Source organism: Rhyacophila brunnea, unplaced genomic scaffold (assembly GCF_057557595.1).
Source record: "Rhyacophila brunnea isolate RB1 unplaced genomic scaffold, BYU_Rbru_1.0 scaffold_9, whole genome shotgun sequence".
In the NCBI taxonomy this organism is placed as follows: Eukaryota; Metazoa; Arthropoda; class Insecta; order Trichoptera; family Rhyacophilidae; genus Rhyacophila; species Rhyacophila brunnea.
Genome location: NW_028233361.1, coordinates 46085999 through 46100986, shown reverse-complemented (window position 1 = coordinate 46100986; position 14988 = coordinate 46085999). Strand labels below are relative to the sequence as shown.

At 36.1% G+C, this 14988-nt stretch overlaps 1 protein-coding gene across 1 annotated transcript in view; it reads right to left on the bottom strand.

Annotated features, from left to right (window-relative positions):
* zfh2 (Zn finger homeodomain 2) overlaps window positions 1-14988 on the bottom strand; it is a 748405-nt gene that overhangs the window by 226404 nt on the left and 507013 nt on the right. The window contains exon 3 of the mRNA XM_085959440.1: window positions 2639-5468. Coding sequence (XP_085815566.1) covers window positions 2639-5435 — 2797 coding nt within the window. The 5' untranslated portion in view covers window positions 5436-5468. The remainder of the gene's footprint in view (window positions 1-2638; window positions 5469-14988) is intronic.

The window sequence follows — 14988 nt, the reverse complement described above, 5'->3', positions numbered from 1 at the left end:
CTAGTCGGGAAACTAGTTAAAAATCGATTGCAAGATTTGTACCGGACAAACAACCAATACACAACACGACAATAACCACAACAACAAATAAGAATACGACCTAAGAAAAACGTTGTAAAATAAGTAAAACTCTGATGTTAATATCCAAAGATTATTATTATTTGGTACCTAGATATAATATATTTTATAAATTGACATATTTACCTACTTACAAATATCTATAGGTACTTACAGATATCTAGATAATTAGGTACCTACCAAAATATAGGTGGAGTATTGGTACCTAATTTCCTACCGATGTTCGTTTATCTACTTAATATACCTATATCTTCATGATAACAACAGATGGTTCATTATTGCGTCATTGGTTAATTTAATTTTTATTGTTATTTTTTTTCGAGTTTTTTGTTCAAATTTGAAAACATCGATAATTTCGGTTGTTCAACAGTAATTACGATACAACCTTTATAAAACGGTTCCATAAATATTTGGGAATTATCATGCCATAAAACAACGGATTTAAGATGACCCATTTACGACCTCATCTACCATAAAGATGTAATGATACTATTTTTAATCAATGAGTTTTTTTACCAGAAACGTAATATTATGTAGGTATACTTATATCTACCTAAATAGGTAGCCGTGGCAAAGGGTGGGGGATTCGACATAAATAGTGCACACTAAACTTTGACAGTCATACTTATTTGCTTTCATTGAACTAAGAATAGGTACATATTATTATAGACGGTGTTACTTAGTTTTTTTTTAAATTCATTAAGCCCTGCCTAAACAAAACCACAATCGATAATAAATATTATATTATAAGTATAAAATATCTAAAATGATGCATTGTTTAGGTAATAGCATACTTTTAGGTATTTTATAGATAAACGAATATTTTTAGACTATTTTCTACTATGTATTAGATTTGTCAGGTATTTTAAAAACTAACAAACACTCTATACACTGTAGTCTTAATTCAATGAAAAAAATACGTTTGACTGAGAAAGGTTAGTGTGCACTATTTATCTGGAATCTTAACAGCCTATCTCCACCCTTCACCACTGGTAGGTAGTAGGTACTTACCTATTTACCTTACCTATTAAAGATAACCTAAATATAAAAAAATAAGTAGGCACCTAATTAAAATATGTACTTTCGTAACTAAATACACAAATAAATATTAAAAAAACATTGATTTATGTACTTCATATACCTAAGAGCCTAAGAGTGTTTGGGCACACTAAAAATCGTCCCATGTATGGTCGTAATGAAATAACCTATAGCGTAATTACCATTTCGGTCCTAAATACCATATGGTGATCGTAAGTAAGAAAAATATGAACACGATTATTAAAAGAGAAAGCACCGATAAGGATTTATTGTTCGGATAATAATGCTGAAGGAAAAATGTATTTTTTACTATAAGTACCTACTTATTAAAAATATACCTAATTTATGTATGTACCTAAGTAACCTATCTATCTGATTACCTATATGATTATTAATAATTACGTTTGGAAACAAGTTTCAATTTAACACGTGAATGTATTATAACTTTTTGAGTTTTTGATGACTGATTGGTTAGTTTATGTGCTAAATCAAACGTAAATTTTAATGCAAGCGAAAAACGTCTAGGTTGTAGGTATTTTGTGACAATGTGAATATTTGCCTCTATTTGAAGATGTCGTAAGGCAAATCCGGGGTGTACAAAAATACTTAGGTAAATAGTACAAAACCTAAATAAATTAGAATTCAAATTCCATCAAATAATACTCACAGTCGATAGTATCCACCTGTTAATTTTGAATAGTATCTATCTGAAAGAAAGTGAGTCCCACCCGTCGATTGCATTTGTGAACAAATTGGCTAAGTAGGTACATAGCATTTTGTACAGCAGCAAAACACATCTGAATATTCATTATAATACCTACCAATGTAGGTATATCTAAATACCAATGGTGAAATGTGGAGGTAGGCTGTAGATTATCGACATAAATGGTGCATTTCATTCTAAACGTTGTCAATCATACATTCATTGAACTCATAATACAATAAATTAATTGTAGATTGTATTGATTAGTTTTAAAATTCAATTAAACCCTACCTAGACCAAACCATAAAAGTAGAAAAAGTATGTGTAAGTATCTACCATTGGTGAGTGTGTATAATACCTGAAGACGCCGAAAAGCGAAACCAAGGTTGCAAAAAACGACTAAATAAAATAGTACAAAACTTAAATCTATTAGAATTTAAATTCACATTCCATCAAGTACCCTCGGTTGATAGTATTAAAACCGTACAAGTTGAGGTAGGCTGCGGAGATTCGACAAAAATAATATTCTTCATTCAATGAATACAAATAAGAATGACTGAAAAAGATTAGTGTGCACTATGTATGTCAGATTTCCACAATCTAACCCCACCCTTCGTCGCTGCTAAATACACTATACATACCTACCTACATAACTTTACAAAATATACACCTATTAGGTATAGGTAGGTGTCATAATTGCTATAGTTAAAGTTATTATTGTCATTCCAAACATGTAAAATAGGTAGGTACATACCTGCCCTCTTAATATAGATAATGATGAGCTGTTAAATTTAATTAGAAGAATAAATAATTGCTCACCATTTTCAGAGTCTCCATAATTCTGGTCAGGCTGCTGCATCAATTGGAAGACTTCCCCGATGTCTGCCGGCATATCCTTGCCTTCGGACCGTCTCTGCAGTTGATGAATCTGCTCCATTTGTAGATGGTTCAGAGATCTCGCGTGCTGGAGCAGCGGAAGTCTCGCTCGGGCCACAAACCCGCAGAGAGCACATCTGGCCCGAGTTCCCGCAGGCGCTGATCTCAACATCCTGAGGAGTAAGGTGCCAGCTTCGTGTCTTGCTCCGGCCGCATGTAATTGCAGTTTATGAGCAGAGTTGGTATAGTAATCACAAGCATTACACCTCACTTGGACCCCACCGGCAGCAGAAGCATATTTCAGCTTCCACTCATTTCTAGGTCCCCCTTCCTTCACATGATTAACGTGTTGCAGTCTTTGTAAATGCTTATCTGTTTTGCAATGCAGTTGAAAGTTGGCTTTTAGGTTGGTCTTATAAGTGCATAGCTTGCAGACGTAATGTCCCGCCACAAGAGCCAGAATCTCTTGCTCTCTGACTTTCGTTCTATCCTGAGCTAGATGTTGTGCAAGAGCTTCTAAGGAATCTGTCGCAAAACAGTTACAAACACAGCATGTGAACGACCTATCAGGGTCTGGATCGGCAGGCTCTGGAGGAGGTTCCATGGTATCTGGATTTAATCCGAGATCTAAATGAGGAGCTAGGTCAGGAGGACCATGTCCTGGTAAAGGCCCGCCAGTCATCAATTGGATCATAAGCGCCTGGTTGTATGCCATATCAGCCAACGCCGCTTCTGCGTTTGGTAAAGGTTTATCAGCAGGTAAAAGACCAGGATGGAAATGTAATAACCCCTCTAACTGTTGTTGACTGTGCTGATGTTGGTGTTGCAACGCTGATAACGTCTGCATATGCTTCACATTCTGCTGTAAAACCAGCATATTGTGTGTATGCTTTTCTGATGTCATGTGGATGCGAAGATTTCGCGCCACATTTGTTTCATAGTTGCACACGTCACAACGGAAGGTTGGCTTTGGCTTGTGTGATGTGACAGGTGAATGGTGAGGCGGGGGAGGTGGTTTATGTGGTCCCGGCGGGGTGTGCGGTGGCGGTTGAGGAGCGAGAGGCTCTCCGGTACCGACACTTCCACCTCCACCGTTCTGGAGTTCTTGCATATTATTTAAATGCTTGTCCGATTGCATGTGGATGCTGAGGTTTCCCTTTGTCGTCGTCGAGTAATTGCAAACTTCACAGCGATAAGGTTTGTATCCACATGTGTATGTTTCACCTCGCGCTAGTCGCGGATGGGGCTGTCCGGCGATACAGTAAATACAACTGGTCTCAGCTTCCGGATGTTTTTCTTTCATATGAATTTCGAGGGTTTCTTGGTATTTATAGTGCCAGTTGCATTTTGGGCATTTCAGAGTTTTGCAGGAATTACGGCTGTGCATGCCAGCAAGAGGACCGCCCATCCGACTTGAAGCAAGAATCAGCTCGCACTTGGGACAATCCGCTGCCGAAGGTCTACCCTGCAGATGTTCGGGACACACTCCGATGGTGGTGCCCGAGAGGAAAGCGGGCGGCGCACCCAAAGCCTGCGCGGACATCGGTGATTGAGCGATCGCCGATCCGGGGGAGCCGGGTGAGCCTCCCCGCGACTGGACGGACGCGTTGATGGCCTGGGGATTTTGGACCGTAATCAGCGAGTGAGGCGGGTCTCCCCAACCTCCGGGGGCGATTCGCACACTTTCGGCGCGCTCGCAGGAACCGTTATCGAGTAAACTATCATTATTACTATCACTAGCGTTAGAGTCTGTCTGTTTATTCATTAAAGAATTAGGAACTTCCGTTACGTCGGCGGGGCCGGGGAGCGCTCGAGGGGCGGAAGCCGGAGGCGCAGGCCCTGCCGGCTCCAGGAACGACACGAGCGGCTCCTTCTCCTTCCCCACGCACTGAATTATCGCCGAAGAGTTCTTGCGGCCGAGCACGTCCCTCTCACTGTCGAGAAGGGCGAGCCCGTGGTCGGTCTGCGCATGCGCGATAAACGATTTAGCGTAGCCGAAACTGAGTTTGCACACAAAACACATGAGAATAGGTTTGACGGGCACGCTAAGGCAGTCTCTCGCGCGGTAGTGGTCGCGCGGGGGCGCCGGCCGCGTTTTATCTCTGAATGAGAAAACGCGGTAGGTGTGAACGGCGGGCGGGTCGGGTGTTCTCGCAGGAGGTGCATTGAGGGCGCACAGAGCTCCGAACAGTTGTTGCCTCGACACATAGACGGCGCTGGCGATCTGCGGAAACTCCCGCGGTGGATCGCCCTGCACTCCGCGACCGTCAACTATGCACCCGTCGCCGAGGAGCCGAGGTAATGCACCCAAGCTGGTTTCCTCGTCGGAGAGCTCGGACTCTTCGATGATGTAAGCCGATCCGTCGGGGTTGTAAACGATCTTCCCGTCGAATTGCTCGACGTCTGACGATAGGCTGCAGTTATCGGGAGGGGTGCGCCTCATCGGCCGCTGCGCGAGCGCATGCGATGGCTGCATGTGCGGGGGGTGGAGAGCCCTCGGGGGGGAGGCGGCCGCTTCCTCCTCGGGACTCATCGCGTCGACGTCCTCGTCGTCGTCTTCTTCTCGGGCGAATTGCGAGTTCTGCGGGTCGTCCCGCTTTCTCTTGCGCCTGCGCGCACCGCTAATGGTGGAGAGGCCTGCTGCTCCGGTGGTTGGGTCCTGGGGCCCCACCTGCACCTGCACCTGACCTTGACCTTGCGGCTGCGCGTGCGCGTGTCCCGCCAGCAACGGGCTGGGCATCGCGCCTTTCGCCGGCCGGCATCACATCACTCCCTGAAACAATAACAAAAAAAATAATTAGGATTTTGCTCTGAAAATACGAAAAGATTAAAATACCTACATCTTGTGAAGTTAATCTTAAGGGTAGGTACATTGGTGTGACGTCACAAATACTCGAGTTTGTGAGCTATCATGTCAGATAGGTACAATTAAAAATATGTACTTTACGTGGATATGACATGTACCCCCTCTACATCTCGTCAGAGAGTGCGACATTCCACACTTCTCTAGTTCAGCGTCATTGACACAGTCCATTGATCCTTTAGCTTAGCACCAAGCAGCGATTCTACATAACCTATCGACGAATTGCTGCTCTTACTAGACTGACCAGACACTAAGGAAAAATGGCGCGACCATGTGAGTAGAGTGTGTGTAGAGCAAAGAGCATCATATAACCTATGTTAAAGTAGATAATTTAATTAAAAGGGTTTTCTTAATTGAATTATTGGCCACTTATAATAGAGGATAAAGGATTATCGCTGAATATACTTATAGGTAAGGTAATAATGTATGTACATTATATGTTAATATTTAACATTATATGTATATAGGTATAAATAAGGTATGCCTACAGATATTTTTTTGTCTTCGTCATATTATATAATTCAATGAACAAAATATTATCGTGACAATAAATCCTATCCGAAAACGACGGTTCTTTAAATTTTAAATGATCGCACATACAGTAAAAAAACTTTTCAACAATAGAAAAGAGTTATACCTTTACGGTCCCTCGCGTTTACTAATAAAGCAGCCGTCCTTTGACACTTGAATCCGTCACCGCGCCGGAGAAAAAAAAATATAAAAAAATAATTCTGTCCCATTAATATTAATAATAAAGAATGGTTTTCCGGCCGATTTCGCAGCTTCTTAAGGACATAAACCATAATTTCGGGTGACACGCTACAGCCCCGATGGTGAATTTATTGCGCGATGTGTAAGGCACTAGCCCACCCTTTTTTTCTTGTCGCTAATTCGTGGACCGTTTGCGAACAACTGTGTTGCGAAAGAGTACCAAAATAATTTGATAATATTGCCCTACAAAGTATAAATGAGTAGGTATTTAATTATTTTTTTTTAATTCAAAGATTAATAATTTTCCCGGGCATTTGCTAAGTAAAAGTGGGAGAATACGAACACCGATGAGGACCGAGTGAAGGAATTTACCAAAACACCGATATCATCCCCCACAAGACTTGCAGAGAATAAAAAAAACTGCAAAAAGCTGATTGATAATGACACAGCATCACTTCAGGAGTGATCACGATTCTCAGTTACGAGGAGTAAGAAGAATCTAGTTATATAAATAGCCTAATTTTACAGGTAGAGAATTTTCAACGTACTGACGCCATTGGGAAGGTATATTCTCATAGTTTCACTAGTAAGGGGTAGTATGTTTAAAATTTAGTGCCTAATGAGTATAATGAGCTACATAGATATTATGCTCACCTAACCTAACCTTTTTAACCTTTATATGCGTAAAGGATAAAAAGAATAGTGTGTTTGTGTCCAAAGTTGACAGTCAAAAACACTGAATAATCTAAAAAATAACACTAAAATATTTGACTAAGTAGGTATATTACTTTTATGCCATGTGATAAGAGAAATTTCGATTTTCAAAGCTCACATAATGGTTAAGAAAAGCTTTGAATTGAATTCTGGCAAATATATTTATTAATTAAAATACGAAGCTTTGAAAGCTTGGACTGAGTTGCAAAGAGTGATAACTAAGAATTAGTATATAATGTAGGTACCTACATATCTAATATAATGTGTTGTATGTAGGTAATTAATACATTTTTTTTATTATTATACATAGTAGAAGATAAATATAGGTATCAAGAAAATATCAGTTATTAAATTAATCTTTGATAATTTATATATTATTGAATTGAATACGCTCGCTGTCGGGGTAGCGTTATTTACTGTTTTTTTTTATAAAATTCTATCAGGGTGCGTGTTCATTGTTTTCTTTTTTTTTTAAATTAAAAACGAAGGGTTGAAGAATTACGGGTAAAGTAAGAATCTATCTTGGGGTATTAAATCCATTGTTGATTGTAAGACATTTTTCGGAGTCGTCAATGCGCGATAAAAAATCTGACACAAGGAACACAGTTTTTTGTTATTTCATCAAAGGTAAAGGATTATTTTTTCTATCTAAGTAATATCAAACAAAGAAATTATTATCCTGAAAAATAGCTAGCCAAGTAGGTATAAGGCGTTCGTCAAAAATAAATAATCAAGTCTATTATCAGATTTAGGATAACGATCCTAAAAAAATGTACATAGGTATGTACCTATATAAGTATTTAAGTTACATATTTAACGAATATTCCATGGATATGTAGGTATATTATATTATATTATTATGGTGATGAAATTACAAGGAACGTATAAATTAGCGCTATCTTTAATTAGTAGATAGATACTACTTATCAATTCATTGAACAAACATAATATGGTGTAAACGCTATGTAAGTACTACTGCACTTAAATTACTTAATTATTAAAAAATATATGTACCTACTGAACATACCTACATAATATTATTATGTACTTATTCAGTTAATTCAAAAAAAAAATCGAGAATAACTATGATAAATAAAACTACTATAATAATTCATTTGAAATTATTGGGCCTATAATCATAATAATATAATATTCAGATTATTTATATTTTTTCTGGAAATCTATTAGAAACACATTGATCACTGTACCTACATGTGTGTTATGTTGTTATTTCTATTAACCTACCCCTTTCCATCAGTCAAAGGTAGATAATATAGGTTTGTACTGGCGTAATTTTTATTTTAGATTTTAGAATAATAAATCAATAAATTAGGTAGATACCTACTAATAAAGGACACCGGTTCTCGTTAATGTGTTATATGGGGAAAAGTAATAATTAAAAAAAAAACAATATGCCTAAGTATCTAGATATAAAGTTAGTAACTCAATGATATTATTGGTGTGGTTGATAGGCGAGTTATTATAATGATATAATAATACCTAGATACCTACTTATGTAGTAATGTATATACCTACCTCTTTCAAATTCTTTCGTGTTGGTAGTGAAATAAAATATTCAAAAGTTTGTTGTTTTATCCAAACGGAAGTCAAAAAAGATAAAAACCATAAATAATATTTGGGTGCATTCCACGTTGCTGGTACGGGCCCGAAACAGGTTTTCGACCAAGAACGAAAGGAGCGCCCGGCCGCGGACGACACACCGTATCTGCCCCGCGGACAGCACGCGACTTACGTGCCATTGCATCTCACCATTCGGCGTCAGGTGGGCACAAAATAAACGATTAAATTTGGTGCATTTTTTTTATTCTGGTCGCGTGAGGCGCTTACGACCTTCTGTCAAATTAATAACAAGATTGTTTGTCACGTGACTGAGAGGGTAATGGTAATATGCTCATAAGTAAATACCTACGTGCATATCTAGCTAACTACGATTATTCATTTCACTATGTGAGCCACAATTCTAAACTGAATTTTTAAGTACGAAGCTATCTATAAGATTACAAATTCTTTCACTACGTAATAAGCGCCTAGGTATTTTTTTGGTTAATTAATAGGCAAAGGTATCTACCTAATTATCTGATAATGTTTTATACTATTGTTCACAGTTCATTCTTTTAATATCAAAACCAGTTATTATTTTAGCGGGAAAATGAAAAATAATAAAAAGTAAACAAATATAATGACTTATGAGCTTATAGTTCATATTATTCCTACTTAGGTAATGAATAATCATGGAGGTGGTCCATTTTTATTTATCATTGACTGTTTTACTAAGTATGTTTGATTTTACTAAGTAAACTGATTTTACTAAGTATATTTCATAATATTCATTTGTTAGCGGTCAGTGGTTAAATAGACTACCTAATAGTGCCCTCCGAGTCTTAATCGAGCGTATCACGAAGCCTTACGTCTGGATGTAAAGCATCAGCAGTTGTTTATGCCTGGAAATGTCTGAGGTTGCCATATAGGTACTGAATTGTGATTTGACTGAGTTTACTGAGACACGATTTAATCAAAGTGCCCATGGGAGAGAGGTGCACGGAGAATAAACAAAAATAAATGATTCTAATTAATTTACATATAATATGTAAAAACAAAGCTAAAATAATATGGACTTACTAAATTACGCGAAGAGATCTTGACGTCTGCAATAAGACGCCGCAAATTAAAAAAAAAAGTATTTAGTTGTCACTTGTCCGGTAATTTGTACGAAAATAGAATACTTAAGTACCTACACGAAAAACATTTGGCGGAAACCATCACATCGATACACGGATGGTATAATCGATCGGTTCTGTGCCGAGGCGATGATAATTTGTAGGTATAAATTTAAAAAAGTCCAATTCGAGTATGTAGACATTGTCAATAATTATTTTGACTACTGATAATAATTAATTAATCGACGTAATGTTAATCACCTCTAATTAAACGCAAAATAATCCTGGGTCGCCGTCACGGTGTGTCGTGAATGTCGATTTCGCCCAGCACTAGCGATCAATTATTGTCACAGTGACCACTCCATGGCTACCCAAGAAGCCAAAAAGTGTCATGTACCGAGCTGACGAGCGGGCGCATCCATCTTGTCGCAGGCGTTATCATAATTAAACCCGAAAGACGATCAAAATAGATCGACATTCGATTTCTGGATCGGCCGTGACGTGGACATCACTAACCGGTCACTGGATTAGAGTGTGCTCACAATACTTTGGCGACTTATAAATCTTAATTTCAAAATAAACTATCAAATCACATTACACAAACTAATGTCATAACAATGTTAAAGTTAATTATTAAAATACGTTTGATGGCATAGTACCCAACTATATACCTACTTACCAAACGATAGGATTCTAATTAACATTAAATTACTGTACCTGTATAGCATTGTTCATATATCAATGTTTTTAGACGTTGGAGAACTGAACAAACTAAAGTAAAATTTACATTATTTTTTATTTGAAAATTCACTACAAATTATATAGGCATATGACAGTAGGTTGGTACCAAATCGATTTTTAAAACACTATATCTATTTGATAAGGAAAGTACATACCTGTTTACATATTATCAATTGTGTGAAATTATTCTGTTAGTGTTTTTTGTTCGAGATAGGATCATTACTATTATCATTACAAGCATCATATCTCGAGATGGGTTTTGACATCTTTCAAAAACTATTCGCCAGTAGTGTATACAGAGTAACCTTTTTCTAATTTTAAGTCATCATCATCATCAGCCGGGGTCAATCCACTGCTGGATGAAGGCCTCCCCAAGCTTTCTACAACTCTCTCGGTCCTGTGTCGTTCGCTGCCACGTATTTCCGCCGAACTTTACCAGTTCGTCAATCCAGCGGCTTTTAGGGCGACCCTGTGGCCGTTTCGTACCCCTTGGGTACCATTGGATGACGGCATTTGTCCAGCGGCCGTCTTTTCGGCGAGAAATGTGCCCCGCTTATCTCCATTTCAGCTGTTTGGCAACGTCTATTACATCGCGTACTCTTGTCTGCTTCCTAACCCATTCGTTACTCTTACGGTCCTTTCGCGTGATGCCCAACATGCACCTCTCACTAATGCACTAATGGTAGGTCACTCTTGAAGATACTATTTAGACGTCTGAAAGCACTCCATCCCAGCTTTGTTCTTCGAGTATTTTAAGTACTTCGAGATTTTAAGTACTTACGTATATCATTAATAAACTATATCCAGTAAGTAAGACAATCAATTGGGTTGCCTGTTTTCCTAATAATAATAAAATAATTAAATTCCCCTAAAATACGTACCTATCGTTGAAAATTATTTTCTTTACAGGTTCACTATGATATATAATATATATTACTCAAACAGTTTCCCGATATTTAATGACAGATGTTTTGACATCGTCGTACAAACTATAGTTAGCATTATATTAATTGATACATTAGTTAATATATAGGTACCTACCCGAAGATGAGATTATGAACCCGGAAGTATCTAAATTATACGGCAGATAGGTATCACATACGGTTTATCGAAAAAAATAAAGAATTTATATACCTGCCTCATAACTGTGAACGCATTATAAAATTATTTTAAGTGAACCTACTAACTTGTTCTGATTATTCATTTTTTGTTTAATGTTATGATTCATAAATGTCGCCCATATGATAATGTTAATAAAAAATCAACCTTCTTGACTGGATTGACTAATTTATTTTTACAGTGGCTTTGTCATGTTTCTACATGCTTAAAAGAAATTTTTAATACATCAATGATAAGATACAGTTAACATTTTTTGTTATGTATACTATAAGGAGGTGGGTACTTACATAACTTTGCAGTAAGTATCTAATTTGTTTAAGTAAAATGCTCATCCATACACGTAAGCATAGGAAATAGTAGTAAGCTATCCAGCCGAAAAAATGCAAATTGATAGACATATAGAAAACTGAAAACTGTTTTGTAGATATCCGTCTACAGCCATTGATAAACTATAGACAATAACGCAACGGAAATGATACAGTTGTCTTTCGGCCTTCGTATAATGTAGTTGACATGCAAAACTGTTCCATGTCTCTCACCATATCTAAATTCCAAAGTATAATGTAAACCTTTCAATTCAAACTAAAATAATGTGACAGTCATTTGTGTCCTGTAATCCGAACTTTTTTACTTTAAAATAAAACCAAGAAAATGCCAACTCGTGTATTCATCACTGCCCGAACATAATATTATGTCACTCACACTCAAGCAACGATCTGAACTTAAACTTAACATCGGAGGTAAAAATAACACTACGTTCATCCCCCCGATAAGTGGTGACCCCTGCGATCTGTAGAGGTTTTGTATATAACCCTACAAACACATGATTGAATCTGTACTACCGAAATATTTCTGGTAACAAATAATGAATTGAAAAGTACCCTGATGGTCGTCAGACTCCAATAGGCGATGGTACAATAAAATTATAAGAATTTATTTATCTTGATGAAAATGGTAAATGTATCAAGACTTGAATTGAGTCGTAGATTCATCAATTAAGAAGAAGACAACATTATTATGTAAAATATAGCAGAGAGGCTATTGTTTTAAAGGATTTATTATTATTAAGTAACAATGAAAAAATAAAACAATATAAGGAATAAATCACTAAACTTAATAAGCGTAATGGGTATTGATAATTTTATAATGTGATTTTGTATTGACTTTAATATGGGAATTAAAACAATTTAATATTCATTTTTAAATAGTCACAGGAAGTTAGAGAAGATAAAAATCAATGATGCATAGTACAATTATTGCGGTCGGTTTTGAAAGGGTTAAAGATAAAACGACGCAAGTCCCTTTTGATATTTCAAAAATAGTTCTTATAAAGAGAAATATTATTTTCAATACAGTATATATTAAAAAAAAAACAAAATTTTGTTGAATATTTATAGGAGCAAATTATTGTTTTTTGATAAAATAAAAATAAGCAGTTATTGCTCCAGAAGTTGGTATATAGATAGGCATTGTAAAATTAATAATAATTTAACGGAGATAGTGATTCTCAAACGGTATGCTGTAATCTGTGCTATAAAATAAGTAAAACATTGTCGTGTAAAATTTAGGCATGTATTTTACCACGTTTTTATTAGCTCGTATTCTTGTTTGTTCAGTACCATTTTTTTCTTGTTTCTCCAAGATTTGTATTGGACGATTGACGATTTTTAACTAACTTCCCGACTAGCTAGACATTTGAAACTTTTAGAATATATCAGAATACGACAAAAATGCATTCCTTTAATACTTTTTTATTTTATTTTTTTCTATTTTTTACCATTTTTATGCAGAATTCAATTCAATTTCAGTTAATTTTGTTTTGGATGGTAAAACACTATTATTGGTTGCTAAGGGGGTTCTAGCAACTAAATTATTAATATATAAGTGCGTCACTATGGAAATCAATATGAAATGTGAAAATGACATTTCAGTATTCTATATTTATCAGTATTTCTATCAAGTACAAAAAAAAGTATTTATTAATATATAGAATTGTCAAGTTTATATGATTCAACAGAAAATTTAAAAACGTTGTAGGTATATAAAAGTTCTATTTATCTTGTAATTGTGTATCTATTGTTTGATATGTTATATGATGTTAGACAATATATTGACTATGGTAATTTAAGATTTTCAAATGTTAATTTTAATTACTTATGTATAAAAGAGTTCATTCACTGGTTTTGTATTTTTTTCATAATATAGTCATTAATTTGTAATATGAGATGTACAAACTTAATAGTTAAATGAAGACTGTAAGAATAGTCGAAAGTATGCATACAGATGATATTTTCAGCCATAGGATATTGATGTCTAATTAGGTACGTTCACGATAATCGAGCGGTTACCTTGTTTTTCAATATGCGTTTAGAGGTTTAGACCAAAGGATCAAGATAAGTGGCGCGAACTTATGCATGCCCTGTGCCCCAACGCTGGGTTGTGAAAGGGTGAAAGAAAGAAGAAGAAAGATGGACATAATATAGAATTGGTTGTGGCTAACATACATTTCTAGTAAAAACAAAAATCTGTTAATACAACCTCTACTCTCTGTAGAGGTACTTAGGATCGGACATTGTGAAAAAATATTGGATTGTTCAAAAGGATGTTTCGCAAATCGTGTTTATATTATAAAAACAAAAATAACCTAACAATAACTACAAATCATTCATTGGATGTCTTGTTTAATATTCCATTGGTCAAAAAGAACTACCTATCTCACACATTTTGTAAATGGTCTTGCGCGGTTTAGCATTCGCGGTGGGCGTAATAATGTTACGATGCGAAATCGACGCAACAAAGGCATCGGACTGGCAAAGAACGTGACCGATTAGTGGGCATTCGACGCGCTACAGAAATGTCGCTCATCCGGCGCCCGGGGCCCTATCGACCACGGCCCGACTCTGCCGAGATACTTGCTGAACTTACGCGGAACGTTTTTACTTTACCGAAGGAGAAAGAATCAGAAAATTTTGAGATTTCAATAAGAGCAAAGTGACAAAATTCAGTAATAACAACATATTAAAAAATAGTAAGCAGTTTCAAATCGAAGTTTGTTACAATAAGAGCACCGAAACTCGATTTGATATACTTAAGTAAATAAGAAGGATTTTGAGTTAAACACATTTCCATTTTTTAGGAAAACGTTGTGTAAATGGTAGGCATATTAAATCTTTGAATTATTTAAAAATATATCTGATACTCACATTATTGAAAGAACTTATGAAACTATATATATAGATATATTATAATCATTAGAATAATTAGAATCTAGTGTATAAAATATTATGTAATAGTACCTAAGGTAAAACTTTTCAACAAACTCACATCTTGTGACAATTATTTTTAATTTATAGTTTATTTTTCAATTCAAAAAAAATGTAAGTATTTTAATAATTTTAAATACATAGGTGTATTAATAAATTTCCAGTAAAGTGTATGTCCTTTAATAGTCCCATAATAGTAGATAC